Here is a 16128-nt window from a genome sequence, read left to right as displayed (position 1 = left end):
TACAACATAAAACATCAAATAATGCACGCAGGGCAGAATTAGGATAATACCCGATAATGATCAAAATCCGGAAAAGAGCCATTCAATTCTACAACCAGCTAAAAGGAAGAAATTCCCAAACCTTCCATAACAAAGCCATCACCTACAGAGAGATGAACCTGGAGAAGAGTCCCCTAAGCAAACTGGTCCCCAGGACAGCAACACAATTAGACCCAACCAATCATGAGAAAACAAAAAGAGAATTACTTGACACATTGGAAATAATTTAACAAAAAAACAGAGCAAACTAGAGTGCTACTTGGCCCTAAACAGAGAGTACACAGAGGCAGAATACCTGACCACTCTGACTGACCCAGACTTAAGGAAAGCTTTGACTATGTACAGACTCAGTGAGCATAGCCTTGCTATTGAGAAAGAAAGGGGCAACCAGTGAAGAACAAACATCACTGTAAATACAACCCATATTTAATGTTGATTTATTTTCCCTTTTGTACTTTTAACTATTTGCAGATAATGACATTTGAAATGTCTTTATTCTTTTGGAAATGTAACGTTGTAGTGTTTACTGTTAATTTGTATTGTTTATTTCACTTTTCTTTATTATCTACTTCACTTGCTTTGGAAATGTTAATATATGTTTCCCATGCCAATAAAGCCCTTGAATTGAATTGAATTGAGAGATAATAGAGCAGAGAAAAGAGAGAAGAGAGCAGAGCTAGAGAGAGAGAGCAGAGTGAGAGAGAGAGAAGAGAGCAGAGCTAGAGAGAGAGAGCAGAGCTAGAGAGAGAGAGCAGAGTGAGAGAGAGAGAAGAGAGCAGAGAGAGGGAAAGCGAGGGAAACTACACACCTCAAGGCATTAGCAGCCCAATGAAAAGGTTAATGGTGTAATACACAGCACCAGGGTACCTGTATTGATTTATATTATGAAGAGAGGACACACACATACCCAGTCTGTGATGTTATTGTCTGTGAGTATTTGTAATGCTGACTTTGTGTGCATGTGCGTATGTATGTGTCATTACAGTGGAGTGGAGCTGTCTAAAGGATTTCTCATTGCTGGCCGGAGACATGGTGTTGGAAAACCTACAAACTCTCAAGTGTACCGTCAACGGCCTTACCATGGTAAATAGTACTGAAGTATATGCAGCAGACAGGGAGGAAGGGGGAGAGAGAGAGAGGGAGCACAGAGAGAGGAAAAATCGAATCACATTTTATTTGTCACATGCGCCGAATACAACAGGTGTACAGTGAAATGCTTACTTACAAGCCCTTAACCAACAATGCAGTTTTAAGAAAAATAAGTGTTAAGTAAAAAAATAGATAAATAAAAAATAAAAGTAACAAATAATTAAAGAGCAGCAGTAAAATAACAATATTGAGGCTATATACAGGGGGTACAGGTACAGAGTCAATGTGCAGGGGCACCGGTTAATGGAGGTAATATGTACATGTAGGTAGAGTTAAAGTGAATATGCATAGATAATAAACAGAGAGTAGCAGCAATGTAAAAGAGGGGGGGGGATGCAAATAGTTTAGGTAGCCATTTGATTAGCTGTTCAGGAGTCTAATGGCTTGGGGGTAGAAGCTGTAGAACCTTTTGAGGATCTGAGGACCCATGCCAAATTGTTTCAGTTTCCTGAGGGGGAATAGGCTTTGTCATCCCCTCTTCACAACTGCCTTGGTGTGTTTGGACCATGATAGTTTGTTGGTGATGTTGACACCAAGGAACTTGCCGCTCTCAACCTGCTCCACTACAGCCCCGTCGATGAGAATGGGGGCGTGCTCTGTCCTCCTTTATCTCCTTTAGGGCACTATGGTGTTGAACACTGAGCTGTAGTCAATGAATATTATTCTCACATAGGTGTTCCTTTTGTCCAGGTGGGAAAGGGCAGTGTGGAATGCAATAGCGATTGCATCATCTGTGGAGCTGTTGGGGCGGTATGCAAATTGGAGTGGGTCTAGAGTTTCTGCGATAATGGATTTGATGTGAGCCAAGACCAGCCTTTCAAAGCACTTCATGGCAGACATGAGTGCTACGGGTCGGGTCATTTAGGCAGGTTACCTTAGTGTTCTTGGGCACAGGGACTATAGTGTTCTGCTTGAAACATGTTGGTATTACAGACTCAGTCAGGGAGAGAGTTTGAAAATATCAGTGAGGACACTTGCCAGTTGGTCAGCGCATGCTCAAGAGTACACGTGCTGGTAATCCGTCTGGCCCTGTGGGCTTGTGAATGTTGACCTGTTTAAAGGACTTACTCACATCGGCTACGGAAAGCGTGATCACACAGTCGTCCGGAACAGCTGATGCTCTCATGCCGGTGAAGTACGATTCAATCTTAGTCCTGTATTGACGCTTTGCCTGTTTAATGGTTCGTCGGAGTGCATAGAGGGATTTCTTATAAGCTTCCGGGTTCGAGTCCCGCTCCTTGAAGACGGCAGCTCTACCCTTTAGCTCAGTGCGGATGTTGCCCGTAATCCATGGCTTCTGGTTGGGGTATGTACGTACAGTCACTGCGGGGACGACATCATCGATGCACTTATTGATGAAGCCAGTGACTGATGTGGTGTACACCTCAATGCCATCGGAAGAATCCCGGAACATATTCCAGTCTGTGCCATCAAAACAGTCCTGTAGCTTAGCATCTGCTTCATCTGACCTCTTTTTTATTGATCAAGTCACTGGTGCTTCCTGCTTTAGTTTTTGCTTGTAAGCTGGAATCAGGAGGATAGAATTATGGTCATATTCGCCAAATGCAGGGCGAGGGAGAGCTTTGTAGGGAGGCAGTGTGTGGAGTAAAGGTGGTCTAGAGTTGTTTTCCCTCTTGTTGGACATTTAACATGCTGGTAGAAATGAGGTCAAACGGATTTAAGTTTCCCTGCATTAAATTCCCCGGCCACTAGGAGCGCTGCCTCTGGATGATCGTTTTCCTGCTTGTTTATGGCCATATACAGCTCATTGAGTGCGGTGTCTCAGCAAAACCTTGCCTGAGACTTCCTTAGATTTCTTGCACCAGCTGTTGTTTACAAATATTCATAGACCGCCACCCCTTGTCTTACCGGATGCAGCTGTTCTATCCTGCCGAAAAAGCGTAAAACCCGCCAACTGTATGTTATTCTTGTTGTTGTTCAGCCAAGTCTCAGTGACACATAAGATATTACAGTTTTTAATGTCCTGTTGGTAGGATATAAGTGCTCGTAGTTCGTAAAAAAAATATCCAATGAGAGAGATAATGTGAAAGAAGGAGCTCACACAGAGAGAAAGGGGATGAGAGAGAGAAGGAGCACAACGACAGATGAGTAACTGATGGGGCCAGTATAGGAGGAGGGGTAATGATGGAGGGATGAAGTGAAGGAGTGTGGGAATGACACAGTAATGGAGTGGGGGGCTGAATGAGGGAAAACTGGTGACTTCTAGGATGCGTCCCAAATGGCACCCTATTCCTTATAACGTGCACTAGTTTTTATTAGGGCCCATATGGCTCTGGTCAAAAGTAGTGCACTATGTAAGTTTATAGGGTGCCATTTGTGACATATCCTAGAAGTCACCATTCTAACGAGTTGTCCTCATTCAACCAAAATACCGTGATATTACTGTGCTCTGCTCAACTTTCAGCTGTTTTAACTATCTTCCTCTGGCTAGTACATACTGTGTGTACGTTTTACGTCATGTGAAAATGTATTTTACATAATGTGTGTGTGTGTGTTTTCCAGGGGAGGCTGTACTATGTTCAGGTGTCGGCCTACAACATGAGGGGTTGGGGTCCACCTCAACAGTCGCTACCCCCCTCTGCTGCACCTTCCAGTGAGTCCATTACTTTATTAGGGTTAAATCAAACCTTTATTGAATGTACCTTCATACAAAATCGTAGAATCGGTTTGGGCACTGCTGTTAAAACAGCAGGTGTTTAAACTGGTTGATATTTTCCTTCAAAAATAGTTTTTTTTTCGGAATAAGACCAGTAAAGTTGTGTTCTCAAAGCCTGCTATGGCAGTTATAATTAACTCCGTCATTCAGTTGGATTGAAACCCAAACTTTGAAAATGTAGGCTCTGTCCCAAATGGCACCCTATTCCCGATACACAGATGTCGCAGGAGGAATAATAATAATCCTGCAGCAGGAGGATTTGAATATCAAAATAAATATTTAGAATTGCCGTCAGGGGGCAGCTGGAAGCGCTGTCTATATACAACGCAGTAACATAGCTACAGTGTACCTTATGGAAGCTACGGCTAAGACGCATCTCGTGTGAATGCTGGCCCATGTTCAAATCAAATTGTATTGGTCACAAATACATATTTAGCAGGTGTAATTGCGGTGTGGCGAAATGCTTGTGTTCCTAGCTCCAACAGTGCAGTAGTATCTAACAATACACAACAATACACACAAATCTAAAAGTAAAAGAATGGAATTAAGAAATATAGAAATATTGGATCAAGCGATGTCAGAGTGGCATTGACAAAAATAGAGTAAAATAGAATACAGTGTGTACATATATATATACAGTGGGGCAAAAAAGTATTTAGTCAGCCACTAATTGTGCAAGTTCTTCCACGTAAAAAGATGAGAGAGGCCTGTAATTTTCATCATAGGTAAACAAGAGCGGTGAGCAAAAATCCCAGAACCACACGGGGGGACCTAGTGAATGACCTGCAGAGAGCTGGGACCGAAGTAACAAAGCCTACCATCAGTAACACACTACGCCGCCAGGGACTCAAATCCTGCAGTGCCAAACGTGTCTACCTGCTTAAGCCAGTACATGTCCAGGCCTGTTTGAAGTTTGCTAGAAAGCATTTGGATGATCCAGAAGAAGATTGGGAGAATGTCATATGGTCAGATGAAACCAAAATATAACTTTTTGGTAAAAACTCAACTCGTCGTGTTTGGAGGACAAAGAATGCTGAGCTGCATCCAAAGAACACCATACCTACTGTGAAGCATGGGGGTGGAAACATCATGCTTTGTGGCTGTTTTTCTGCAAAGGGACCAGGACGACTGATCCGTGTAAAGGAAAGAATGAATGGGGCCATGTATCGTGAGATTTTGAGTGAAAACCTCCTTCCATCAGCAAGGGCATTGAAGATGAAACATGGCTGGGTCTTTTAGCATGACAATGATCCCAAACACACTGCCCGGGCAACGAAGGAGTGGCTTCGTAAGAAGCATTTCAAGGTCCTGGAGTGGCCTAGCCAGTCTCCAGATCTCAACCCCATAGAAAATCTTTGGAGGGAATTGAAAGTCCATGTTGCCCAGCAACAGCCCCAAAACATCACTGCTCTAGAGGAGATCTGCATGGAGGAATGGGCCAAAATACCAGCAACAGTGTGTGAAAACCTTGTGAAGACAATGTTTGACCTCTGTCATTGCCAACAAAGAATATATAACAAACCTTTTGTTTGTTATATATATAACAAAACTATATATAAAAACTAATATATAACGAAACTTTTGTTATTGACCAAATACTTTTTTCCCACCATAATTTGCAAATAAATTCATTAAAAATCACACAATGTGATTTTCTGGATTTTTTTTCTCATTTTGGCTGTCATAGTTGAAGTGTACCTATGATGAAAATTACAGGCCTCTCTCATCTTTTTAAGTGGGAGAACTTGCACAATGGATGGCTGACTAAATACTTTTTTGCCCCACTGTATATGAGATGAGTAAAGCAGTATATGAACATTATTAAAGTGGACAGTGATTCAAAGTCTTTTTACTTTCTTAGAGTCCAAGAAGCTTTCTCTTCCCTCAACCTTGTTCTGAACACCTCCAAAACAAAGGTCATGTGGTTTGGTAAGAAGAATGCCCCTCTCCTCACAGGTGTGATTACTACCGCTGAGGGTTTAGAGCTTGAGGTAGTCACCTCATACAAGTACTTGGGAGTATGGCTAGAGGGTGCACTGTCCTTCTCTCAGCACATATCAAAGCTGCAGGCTAAAGTTAAATCTAGACTTGGTTTCCTCTATTGTAATCGCTCCTCTTTCAACCCAGCTGCCAAACTGACCCTGATTCAGATGACCATCCTACCCATGCTAAATTACGGAGAAGTAATTTATAGATTGGCAGGTAAAGGTGCTCTCGAGCGGATAGATGTTCTTTACCATTCTGCCATCAGATTTGCCACCAATGCTCCTCATAGGACACATCACTGCACTCTATACTCCTCTGTAAACTGGTAATCTCTGGCTCAAATAGCCAACCAACCCTTAGTAATCTTCTGGAAATAATTGTGTTTGACCAGATACAGTGCTGTTTCACAGTAAACAAATTGACAATAGTCTTTCAGCATGCTTATAGGGAAGGACACTCAACAAGCACAGCACTTACACAAATGACTGATGATTGGCTGTGGGAAATTGATGATAATATGTTTGTGGGTGCTGTCTTGTTAGACTTCAGTGCAGCTTTTGACATTATCGATCATAGTCTGCTGCTGGAAAAACGTATGTGTTATGGCTTTACACACCCTGCTACAATGTGAATAAAGAGTTACTTGTCTAACAGAACACAGAGGGTGTTCTTTAATGGAAGCCTCATATAGAATCCAGTTAGAATCAGGAATTCCCCAGGGTAGCCGTTTAGGCCCCTTGCTTTTTTCAATTTTTATTAATGACACGCCACTGACTTTGAGTAAAGCCAGAGTGTCTATGTATGCGGATGACTCAACACTATTCACGTCAGCTACTACAGCAACTGAAATAACTGCAACACTCAAAAGGAGTTGCAGTTAGTTTCAGAGTTAACCTTAAATATTTATAAAACTGAAAGCATTGTTTTTGGAACAAAACACTCACTAAACTCTAAACCTCAACTAAATCTTGTAATAAATAATGTGGAAATTGAGCACGTTGAGATTACTAAAACTGCTTGGAGTAACCCTAGATTGTAAACTGTCATGGTCAAAACATATTGATGCAGTTGCAGCTAAGATGGGGAGAGGTCTGTCTATAATAAAGTGATGCTCTCTCTGCCTTCTTAACAACACTATCAACAAGGCAGGTCCTACAGGCCCTAGTTTTGTCGCACCTTGACTACTGTTCAGTCGTGTGGTCTGGTGCCACAAAAAAGGACTTAGGAAAATTGCAATTGGCTCAGAACAGGGCAGCACGGCTGGCCCTTGGATGTACACAGAGAGGTAATATTAATAATATGCATGTCAATCTCTCCTGGCTGAAAGTGGAGGAGAGATTGACTTCATTGCTACTTTTATTTATGAGCGGTATTGACATGTTGAATGCACCGAGATGTCTGTCTAAACTACTTGCACACAGCTTGGACACCCATGCATACCCCACAAGACATGCCACACAATCCCCAAGTCCAGAGCAGACTATGGGAGGCACACAGTACTACATAGAGCCATGACGACATGGAACTCTATAAAAAAACAGATATAAAAAAACACCTTATGGAACAGCGGGGACTGTGAAGCATCACAAACATTGGCACAGACACATGCATACACACACACACACACACGATAACATACGCACTATACATGCACATGGATTTAGTTTACATACAGTGCCTTGCGAAAGTATTCGGCCCCCTTGAACTTTGCGACCTTTTGCCACATTTCAGGCTTCAAACATAAAGATATAAAACTGTATTTTTTGTGAAGAATCAACAAGTGGGACACAATCATGAAGTGGAACGACATTTATTGGCTATTTCAAACTTTTTTTTTAAATCAAAAACTGAAAAATAGGGCGTGCAAAATTATTCAGCCCCCTTAAGTTAATACTTTGTAGCGCCACCTTTTGCTGCGATTACAGCTGTAAGTCGCTTCGGGTATGTCTCTATCAGTTTTGCACATCGAGAGACTGAATTTTTTTCCATTCCTCCTTGCAAAACAGCTTGAGCTCAGTGAGGTTGGATGGAGAGCATTTGTGAACAGCAATTTTCAGTTCTTTCCACAGATTCTCGATTGGATTCAGGTCTGGACTTTGACTTGGCCATTCTAACACCTGGATATGTTTATTTTTGAACCATTCCATTGTAGATTTTGCTTTATGTTTTGGATCATTGTCTTGTTGGAAGACAAATCTCCGTCCCAGTCTCAGGTCTTTTGCAGATTCCATCAGGTTTTCTTCCAGAATGGTCCTGTATTTGGCTCCATCCATCTTCCCATCAATTTTAACCATCTTCCCTGTCCCTGCTGAAGAAAAGCAGGCCCAAACCATGATGCTGCCACCACCATGTTTGACAGTGGGGATGGTGTGTTCAGGGTGATGCGCTGTGTTGCTTTTATGCCAAACATAACGTTTTGCATTGTTGCCAAAAAGTTCAATTTTGGTTTCATCTGACCAGAGCACCTTCTTCCACATGTTTGGTGTGTCTCCCAGGTGGCTTGTGGCAAACTTTAAACAACACTTTTTATGGATATCTTTAAGAAATGGCTTTCTTCTTGCCACTCTTCCATAAAGGCCAGATTTGTGCAATATACAACTGATTGTTGTCCTATGGACAGAGTGTCCCACCTCAGCTGTAGATCTCTGCAGTTCATCCAGAGTGATCATGGGCCTCTTGGCTGCATCTCTGATCAGTCTTCTCCTTGTTTGAGCTGAAAGTTTAGAGGGACGGCCAGGTCTTGGTAGATTTGCAGTGGTCTGATTCTCCTTCCATTTCAATATTATCGCTTGCACAGTGCTCCTTGGGATATTTAAAGCTTGGGAAATCTTTTTGTATCCAAATCCGGCTTTAAACTTCTTCACAACAGTATCTCGGACCTGCCTGGTGTGTTCCTTGTTCTTCATGATGCTCTCTGCGCTTTTAACGGACCTCTGAGACTATCACAGTGCAGGTGCATTTATACGGAGACTTGATTACACACAGGTGGATTGTATTTATCATCATTAGTCATTTAGGTCAACATTGGATCATTCAGAGATCCTCACTGAACTTCTGGAGAGAGTTTGCTGCACTGAAAGTAAAGGGGCTGAATAATTTTGCACGCCCAATTTCTCAGTTTTTGATTTGTTAAAAAAGTTTGAAATAATCAATAAATGTCGTTCCACTTCATGATTGTGTCCCACTTGTTGTTGATTCTTCACAAAAAAAACTTTATGTTTGAAGCCTGAAATGTGGCAAAAGGTCGCAAAGTTCAAGGGGGCCGAATACTTTCACAAGGCACTGTACACTTAGGTTGTAGTCAATAAAACTTGTTTTTCAATCACTCCACAAATTTCTTGTTAACAAACTATAGTATTGGGAAATCGGTTAGGACATCTACTTTGTGCATGACACACGTCATTTTTCCAACAATTGTTTACAGACAGGTTATTTCACTTATAATTCACTGTATCACAATTGCAGTGGGTCGGAAGTTTACAAACACTAAGTTGACTGTGCCTTTAAACAGCTTGGAATATTCCAGAAAATGATGTCATGGCTTTAGAAGCTTCTGACATCATTTGAGTCAATTGGAGGAGTACCTGTGGATGTATTTCAAGGCCTACCTTCAAACTCAGTACCTCCTTTGCTTAACAACATGAGAAAATCAAAAGAAATCAGCCAAGACCTCAGAAAAAGAAATTGTAGACCTCCACAACCTTGAAAGGCCGCTCAGCAAGGAAGAAGCCACTGCTCCAAAACCGACATAAAAAAATCCAGACTACGGTTTGCAACTGCAAATGGGGACAAGGATCATACTTTTTGGAGAAATGTCCTCTGGTCTGATGAAACAAAAATAGAACTGTTTTGCCACAATGACTATCGTTATGTTTGGAGGGGAATGGGGGAGTCTTGCAAGCCGAAGAACACCATCCCAACTGTGAAGCACTGCAGGAGGGACTGCAGCAATTCACAAAATAGATGGCATCATGAGATAGGAAAATTATGTGGATATATTGAAGCAAAATCTCAAGACATCAGACAGGAAGTTAAATCTTGGTCGCAAATGGGTCTTCCAAATGGACAATAACCCCAAGCATACTTCCAAAGTTGTGGCAAAATGGCTTAAGGACAACAAAGTCAAGGTATTGGAGTGGCCATCACAAAGCCCTGACCTCAATCCTATAGAAAATTTGTGTGCAGAACTAAATAAGTGTGTGCGAGCAAGGAGGCCTACAAACCTGACTCTGTTACACCAGCTCTGTCAGGAGGAATGGGCCAAAATTCACCCAGCTTGTTGTGGGAAGCTTGTGGAAGGCTACCCGAAACGTTTGACCCAAATACTAATTCTGTGTATGTAAACTTTTGACCCACTGGGAATGTGATGAATGAAATACAAGCTGAAATAAATAATTCTCTCTACTATTATTCTGACATTTCACATTCTTAAAATAATGTGGTGATCCTAGCTGACCTACGACAGGGAATTTTTACAAGGATTGAATGTCAGGAATTGTGAGAAACTGAGTTTAAATGTATTTGGCTAAGGTGTATGTAAACTTCTGACTTCCACTGTATGTGGTAGTGGTGGAGTATGGGCCTGAGGGCACACAGTGTGTTCTGAAATCTGTGAATGTATTGTAATGTTTTTTTAAATTGTATAAACTGCCTTAATTCTGCTGGACTCTTGGAAGAATAGCTGCTACTTTGGCTAATGGGGATCCATAATAAATAATAAATACAAATACAAATCTCTGTATACCCGTCGCAAGACCCACTGGTTGATGCCTATTTATAAAAATCCTCTCACACCTCACTTCCCCCTAAGGTCCCCAAAGCACACACATCCCTGGGCTGCTCCTCGTTTCAGTTCAGCTAGCGACTGGAACAAGCTGCAACAAACACTCAAACTGGACAGTTTTATCTCAATCTACATTCAAAGACTCCATCATGGACACTATTACTGACAAATGTAGAGCTGCTTTGCTTGATGTATTGTTGTCTCTACCTTCTTGCCCTTTGTGCAGTTGTCTGTGCCTAACAATGTTTATACCATGTTTTGTGCTGCTACCATATTGTTGTCATGTGTTGCTGCCTTGCTATGTTGTTGTCTTAGGTCTCTTTATGTAGTGTTGTCTCTCTTGTTGTGTGTTTTGTTCTATATTTTTATTTAAAAATATATATTTTTAATCACAGCCCCCTTCCCCACAGGAGGTTTTTTGCCTTTTTGTAGGCCATCATTGTAAATAAGAATGTATTCTTAACTGACTTGCCTGGTTAAATAAAGGTTAAATAAATACAAATAAAAATGTATATATAGGGCAGCAGCCTCTAAGGTGCAGGGTTGCATAATGGGTCGAAGCCGGCTAGTGATGGCTATTTAACAGTCTGATGGCCTTGGGATAGAAGCTGTTTTTCAGTCTCTCGGTCACAGCTTTGATGCACTTGTACTGACCTCGCCTTCTGGATGATAGCCGGGTAAACAGGTCCTGGCTTGGGTTGTTGATGTTCTTGGTGATATTTTTGGCCTTTCTGTGACATCGGGTGCTGTATGTGTCCTGGAGGGCAGGGAGTTTGCCCCCTGTGATGAGTCGACCACCCTCTGGAGAACCCTGCCGTTGCGGGCGGTGCAGTTGCTGTACCAGGTTGTGATACAGCCTGACAGGATGCTCTCAATTGTGTATCTGTAAAAAAGGGGTTTAGGGGGGACAGCTAAATTTCTTCAGCCTCCTGAGGTTGAAGAGGCACCATTGTGCCTTCTTTACCACACTGTCTGTGTGGGTGGACTATTTCAAATTGTCAGTGATGTGTACGCCGAGGGACTTGAAGCACTTCCACGTTCTCCACTGTGGTCCCGTCGATGTGGATAGGGGCGTGCTCCCTCTGCTGTCTCCTGAAGTCCACGATCAGCTCCTTTGTTTTGTTGACATTGAGTGAGAGGTTATTTTTCTGGCACCAGAAATTGTTGGTAATCAGGCCTACTACTGTTGTGTCGTCTGCAAGCTTGATGATTGAGTTGGAGGCGTGCGTGGCCACGGAGTCATGGGAGAAAAGGGAGTACAGGGGGCTGAGCACGCACCCTTGTGGCGCCCCTGTGTTGAGGATTAGCGAAGTGGAGGTGTTGTTTCCTACCTTCATCACCTGGGGGCGGCCCATTGGGAAATCCAGGACCCAGGGGCACAGGGCGGGGCCCTAACCTTAATGATGAGCTTGGAGGGTACTGTGGTGTGGAATGCTGAGCTAGGTCCCTAACCTTAATGATGAGCTTGGAGGGTACTGTGGTGTGGAATGCTGAGCTATAGTCAATTTACAGAATTCTTACATAGGTATTCCTCTTGTCCAGATGGGATAGGGCAGCGTGCTGTGCGATGGCGATTGCATCGTCTGTGGATCTATTGGGGTGGTAAGCAAATTGAAATGGGTCTAGGGTGACAGGTGATATCTTCCTTGACTAGTCTCTCAAAGCAATTCATGATGACAGAAGTGAGTGCTACGGGGCGATAGTCATTTCGTTCAGTTACCTTTGCTTTCTTGGGTACAGGAACAATGGTGGACATCTTGAAGCAAGTGGGGACAACAGACTGGGATAGGGAGAGATTGAACATGTCCGTAAACACTTCAGCCAGCTGATATGGCATGCTCCGAGAACGCGGCAAGGGATGCCGTCTGGACCGTCAGCCTTGCGAGGGTTAACACGCTTAAATGTCTTACTCGCGTCGGCCACGGATGAGAGCCCACAGACCTTGGTAGCGGGCCACTTCGGTGGCATTGTGTTATGTTCAAAGCTGGTGGAGAAGGTATTTAGCTTGTCCGGAAGCAAGACATCGGTGTCTGTGATGTGGCTGGTTTTCCCTTTGTAGTTTGTGATTGTCTGTCAACCCTACCACATACGTCTCGTGTCTGAGCCGTTGAATTGCGACTCCACTTTGTCTCTGTACTAATGTTTTGCCTGTTTGATTGCCGTAAGGAGGGAAAAAATACACTGTTTGTATTCCGCCATATTCCCAGTCACCTTGCCATGGTTATATGCGGGGGTCCGCGCTTTCAGTTTGCTGCCATCTATCCACGGTTTCTGGTTTGGGTAGGTTTTAATAGTCATAGTGGGTACAACATCTCCTATACACTTCCTGATGAGCTTAGTCACCATATCCATTTATTCAATATTATTCTCAGAGGCTACCAGGAACATATCCCAGTTCGCATAATCAAAACGATCTTGAAGCCTTGATTCCAATTGGTCAGACCAGTGAATAGACTAGACCTTGAATAGACCTTAGCATGGGTATTTCCTGTTTGAGCTTCTGCCTATAGGAAGGGAGGAGCAATCTGATGATCTGATTTGCCAAAGGGAGGGTGGGGGAGGGCCTTGTATGCATTTCGAAAGGTTGAGTAGCAGTGGTCCAATGTTTTTCCAGAGCGAGTACTACAGTCAATGGGTTTTTATTTCTTTATTTAACCTTTATTTAGCCAGGTAGGCCTGTTGAGAACAAGTTCTCATTTATAACAGTGACCTGGCCAAGATAAAGCAAAGCAGTGCGACAAAAACAACACAGTTACACATAAACAAAGGTACAATCAATACCAGAAAAGAAAAATAGAAAACTCTATGTACAGTGAGTACAAATGTAGAAGATTAGGGAGGTAGGCAATAAATAGGCCCTAGAGGTGAAAATAATTACAATTTAGCATTAATACTGGAGTGATAGATGTGCAGATAGTGATGTGCAAGTAGAGATACTGGGGTGCAAAAGAGCAAGAGGGTAAGTATTAATATGGGGATGAGGTAGTCGGGTGTGCTATTTACAGATTGGCTGTGTACAGGTACAGGTGCTCTCACAGCTGATAGAACCGGTAGTGTTTTCCTCAAATTTGCTTTGTTAAAATCCCCAGCTACAATTAATGCGGCCTCAGGATATGTGGTTTCCAGTTTGCATTAAGTCCAGTGTAGTTCCTTGAGGGCTGTCAAGGTATCGGCTTGAGGGGGAATATACACGGCTGTGACTATAACCAAAGTTAATTCTCTTGGGAGGTATTTTTATTTTTTTATTTTTTATTTCACCTTCATTTAACCAGGTAGGCTAGTTGAGAACAAGTTCTCATTTGCAACTGCGACCTGGCCAAGATAAAGCATAGCAGTGTGAACAGACAACACAGAGTTACACATGGAGTAAACAATTAACAAGTCAATAACACAGTAGGGAAAAAAGGGGGAGTCTATATACATTGTGTGCAAAAGGCATGAGGTAGGCGAATAATTACAATTTTGCAGATTAACACTGGAGTGATAAATGATCAGATGGTCATGTACAGGTAGAGATATTGGTGTGCAAAAGAGCAGAAAAGTAAATGAATAAAAACAGTATGGGGATGAGGTAGATAAAAATGGGTGGGCTATTTACCGATAGACTATGTACAGCTGCAGCGATCGGTTAGCTGCTCAGATAGCAGATGTTTGAAGTTGGTGAGGGAGATAAAAGTCTCCAACTTCAGCGATTTTTGCAATTCGTAATACGGTTGGCATTTGATTGGGAGGTATTCTAGGTCGGGTGACAAAAGGACTTGAATTACTATATGTTATCACAATCACACCATTAGTAGTTAATCATGAAACATACACCCCCGCCTTTCTTCTTCCCTGAGAGTTCTTTATTCCTGTCTGCGCGATGTACTGAGAACCCAGCTGGCTGTTTGGACAGGGACAGTATATCCCGAGAGAGTCATGTTTCCGTGAAACAGAGTATGTTACAATCCCTGATGTCTCTCTGGAAGGAGATCCTCGCCCTGAACTCGTCTACTTTGTTAGTGAGTAATATACTCTGAAGCAGTGGATGGTGTACACACCTCCTGAGTCAAACGAGAAGTTCACTCTGGATACCTCTTCTCCACTGGCAGTGTTTTGGAGCAGCGTCTGGAAAAGTTCAATTGCCCTGTGGGGTACAGTACAAACAAAATATCCAATTCGAGAAAGTCGTATTCCTGGTCGTAATGCTGGTGAGTTACCGCCGCTCTGATATCCAAACATTATTTCCGGCTGTAAGTAATAACACAAAAAAATTCTGGGCTAATAATGTAAGAAATAATACCAAAAAAAAGAAATACTGCAAAGTTGCTTAGGAGCTAGAAGCAGATCTGTCATATCTGTCGGCGCCATCTTAGTTTTGTCAAGTTGGCTCGATGTCCTTTTGGTTATGCAGTGTTGCAGTTCTTGACACAGACCGTGCACCTGGCACCTACTACCATACCCTGTTCAAAGGTACTGCAATCTTGTGTCTTGCCCATTCACCCTCTCTCTGAATGAGACACACACAATCCATGTCTCAATTGTCTCAAGGCTTAGAAATCCTTCTTTAACTTGTTTCCTCCCCCTTCATCTACACCGATTGAAGTGGATTTAACAAGTGACATCAATATGGGATCATCGCTTTCACCTGGATTCACCTGGTCAGTCTATGTCATGGAAAGGGCGTTGTTCCTAGCCACCGTGCGTGCCTCTACATCTGCATTGCTTGCTCTCTGGGGTTTTAGGTTGGGTTTCTGTATAAACACTTTGTGACAACCTGCTGCTGTAAAAAGGGCTTTATTAATACATTTGATTGATTGATGGAAAGAGAAGACCTTCTTACTATTTTGTATACTCAAGCAATAGGCAGAATGAATGATTGATTTCTTCTGTGCCTGTGTGATCCAGCGGTTACACTCAGTGACCCCGGCACACATATACCTCGGCATGGATTCGAATCTGGCCCACTGCCGTTTGACTCATGAATGATCGTCTATTTTTGATGCATTAATTCCGCCTGGTTGCAGGTTTAAATGTGTGTGGTTACAGGGTTAAGACAGAAACAACTCAAAGGTTAACAGTTTAAGCATGAATTACTAGTGCTTAAGGTTGGGGTTATGGTTTGGGGAAGGCTCAAAGCAACATAATAAAAACGATGCACATATCATCAGTATTCCTAGTACTCTTGGTGCTTGCTAGAGCATTGGTCTCAGCGGTGACAATGGATAGGCTAACGGGCAGCGTACAGAATGTAGCTTATATGTAGGCACTAGATCAGTGGTTCCCAAACATTTTATAGTCTCTTACCCCTTCAAACATTCAACCTCCAGCTGTGTAACCCCTCTCAACACCGGGGTCAGCGTACTCTCAAATGTTGTTTTTACCATCATTGTAAGCCTGCCACACACACACACAATATACTATACATTTATTAAACATAAGAATGAGTGTGAGTTTTTGTCGCCACCCGGCTTGTGGCAAGTGACAAACAGCTCTTATAGGACCAGGGCACAAA

General features: G+C 42.6%; 1 protein-coding gene across 1 annotated transcript in view; it reads left to right on the top strand.

Annotated features, from left to right (window-relative positions):
* The window catches only part of ankfn1a (ankyrin repeat and fibronectin type III domain containing 1a), a 243850-nt gene that overhangs the window by 181456 nt on the left and 46266 nt on the right, over window positions 1-16128 (top strand). The window contains exons 12-13 of the mRNA XM_065012544.1: window positions 1025-1122; window positions 3712-3802. Of these exons, the coding sequence (XP_064868616.1) occupies window positions 1025-1122; window positions 3712-3802 (189 nt within the window). The remainder of the gene's footprint in view (window positions 1-1024; window positions 1123-3711; window positions 3803-16128) is intronic.

This window comes from Oncorhynchus nerka, linkage group LG28, assembly GCF_034236695.1.
Source record: "Oncorhynchus nerka isolate Pitt River linkage group LG28, Oner_Uvic_2.0, whole genome shotgun sequence".
In the NCBI taxonomy this organism is placed as follows: Eukaryota; Metazoa; Chordata; class Actinopteri; order Salmoniformes; family Salmonidae; genus Oncorhynchus; species Oncorhynchus nerka.
Note: the sequence above shows the minus strand (reverse complement) of the source record. Positions and strands in the feature narration are given on the sequence as shown.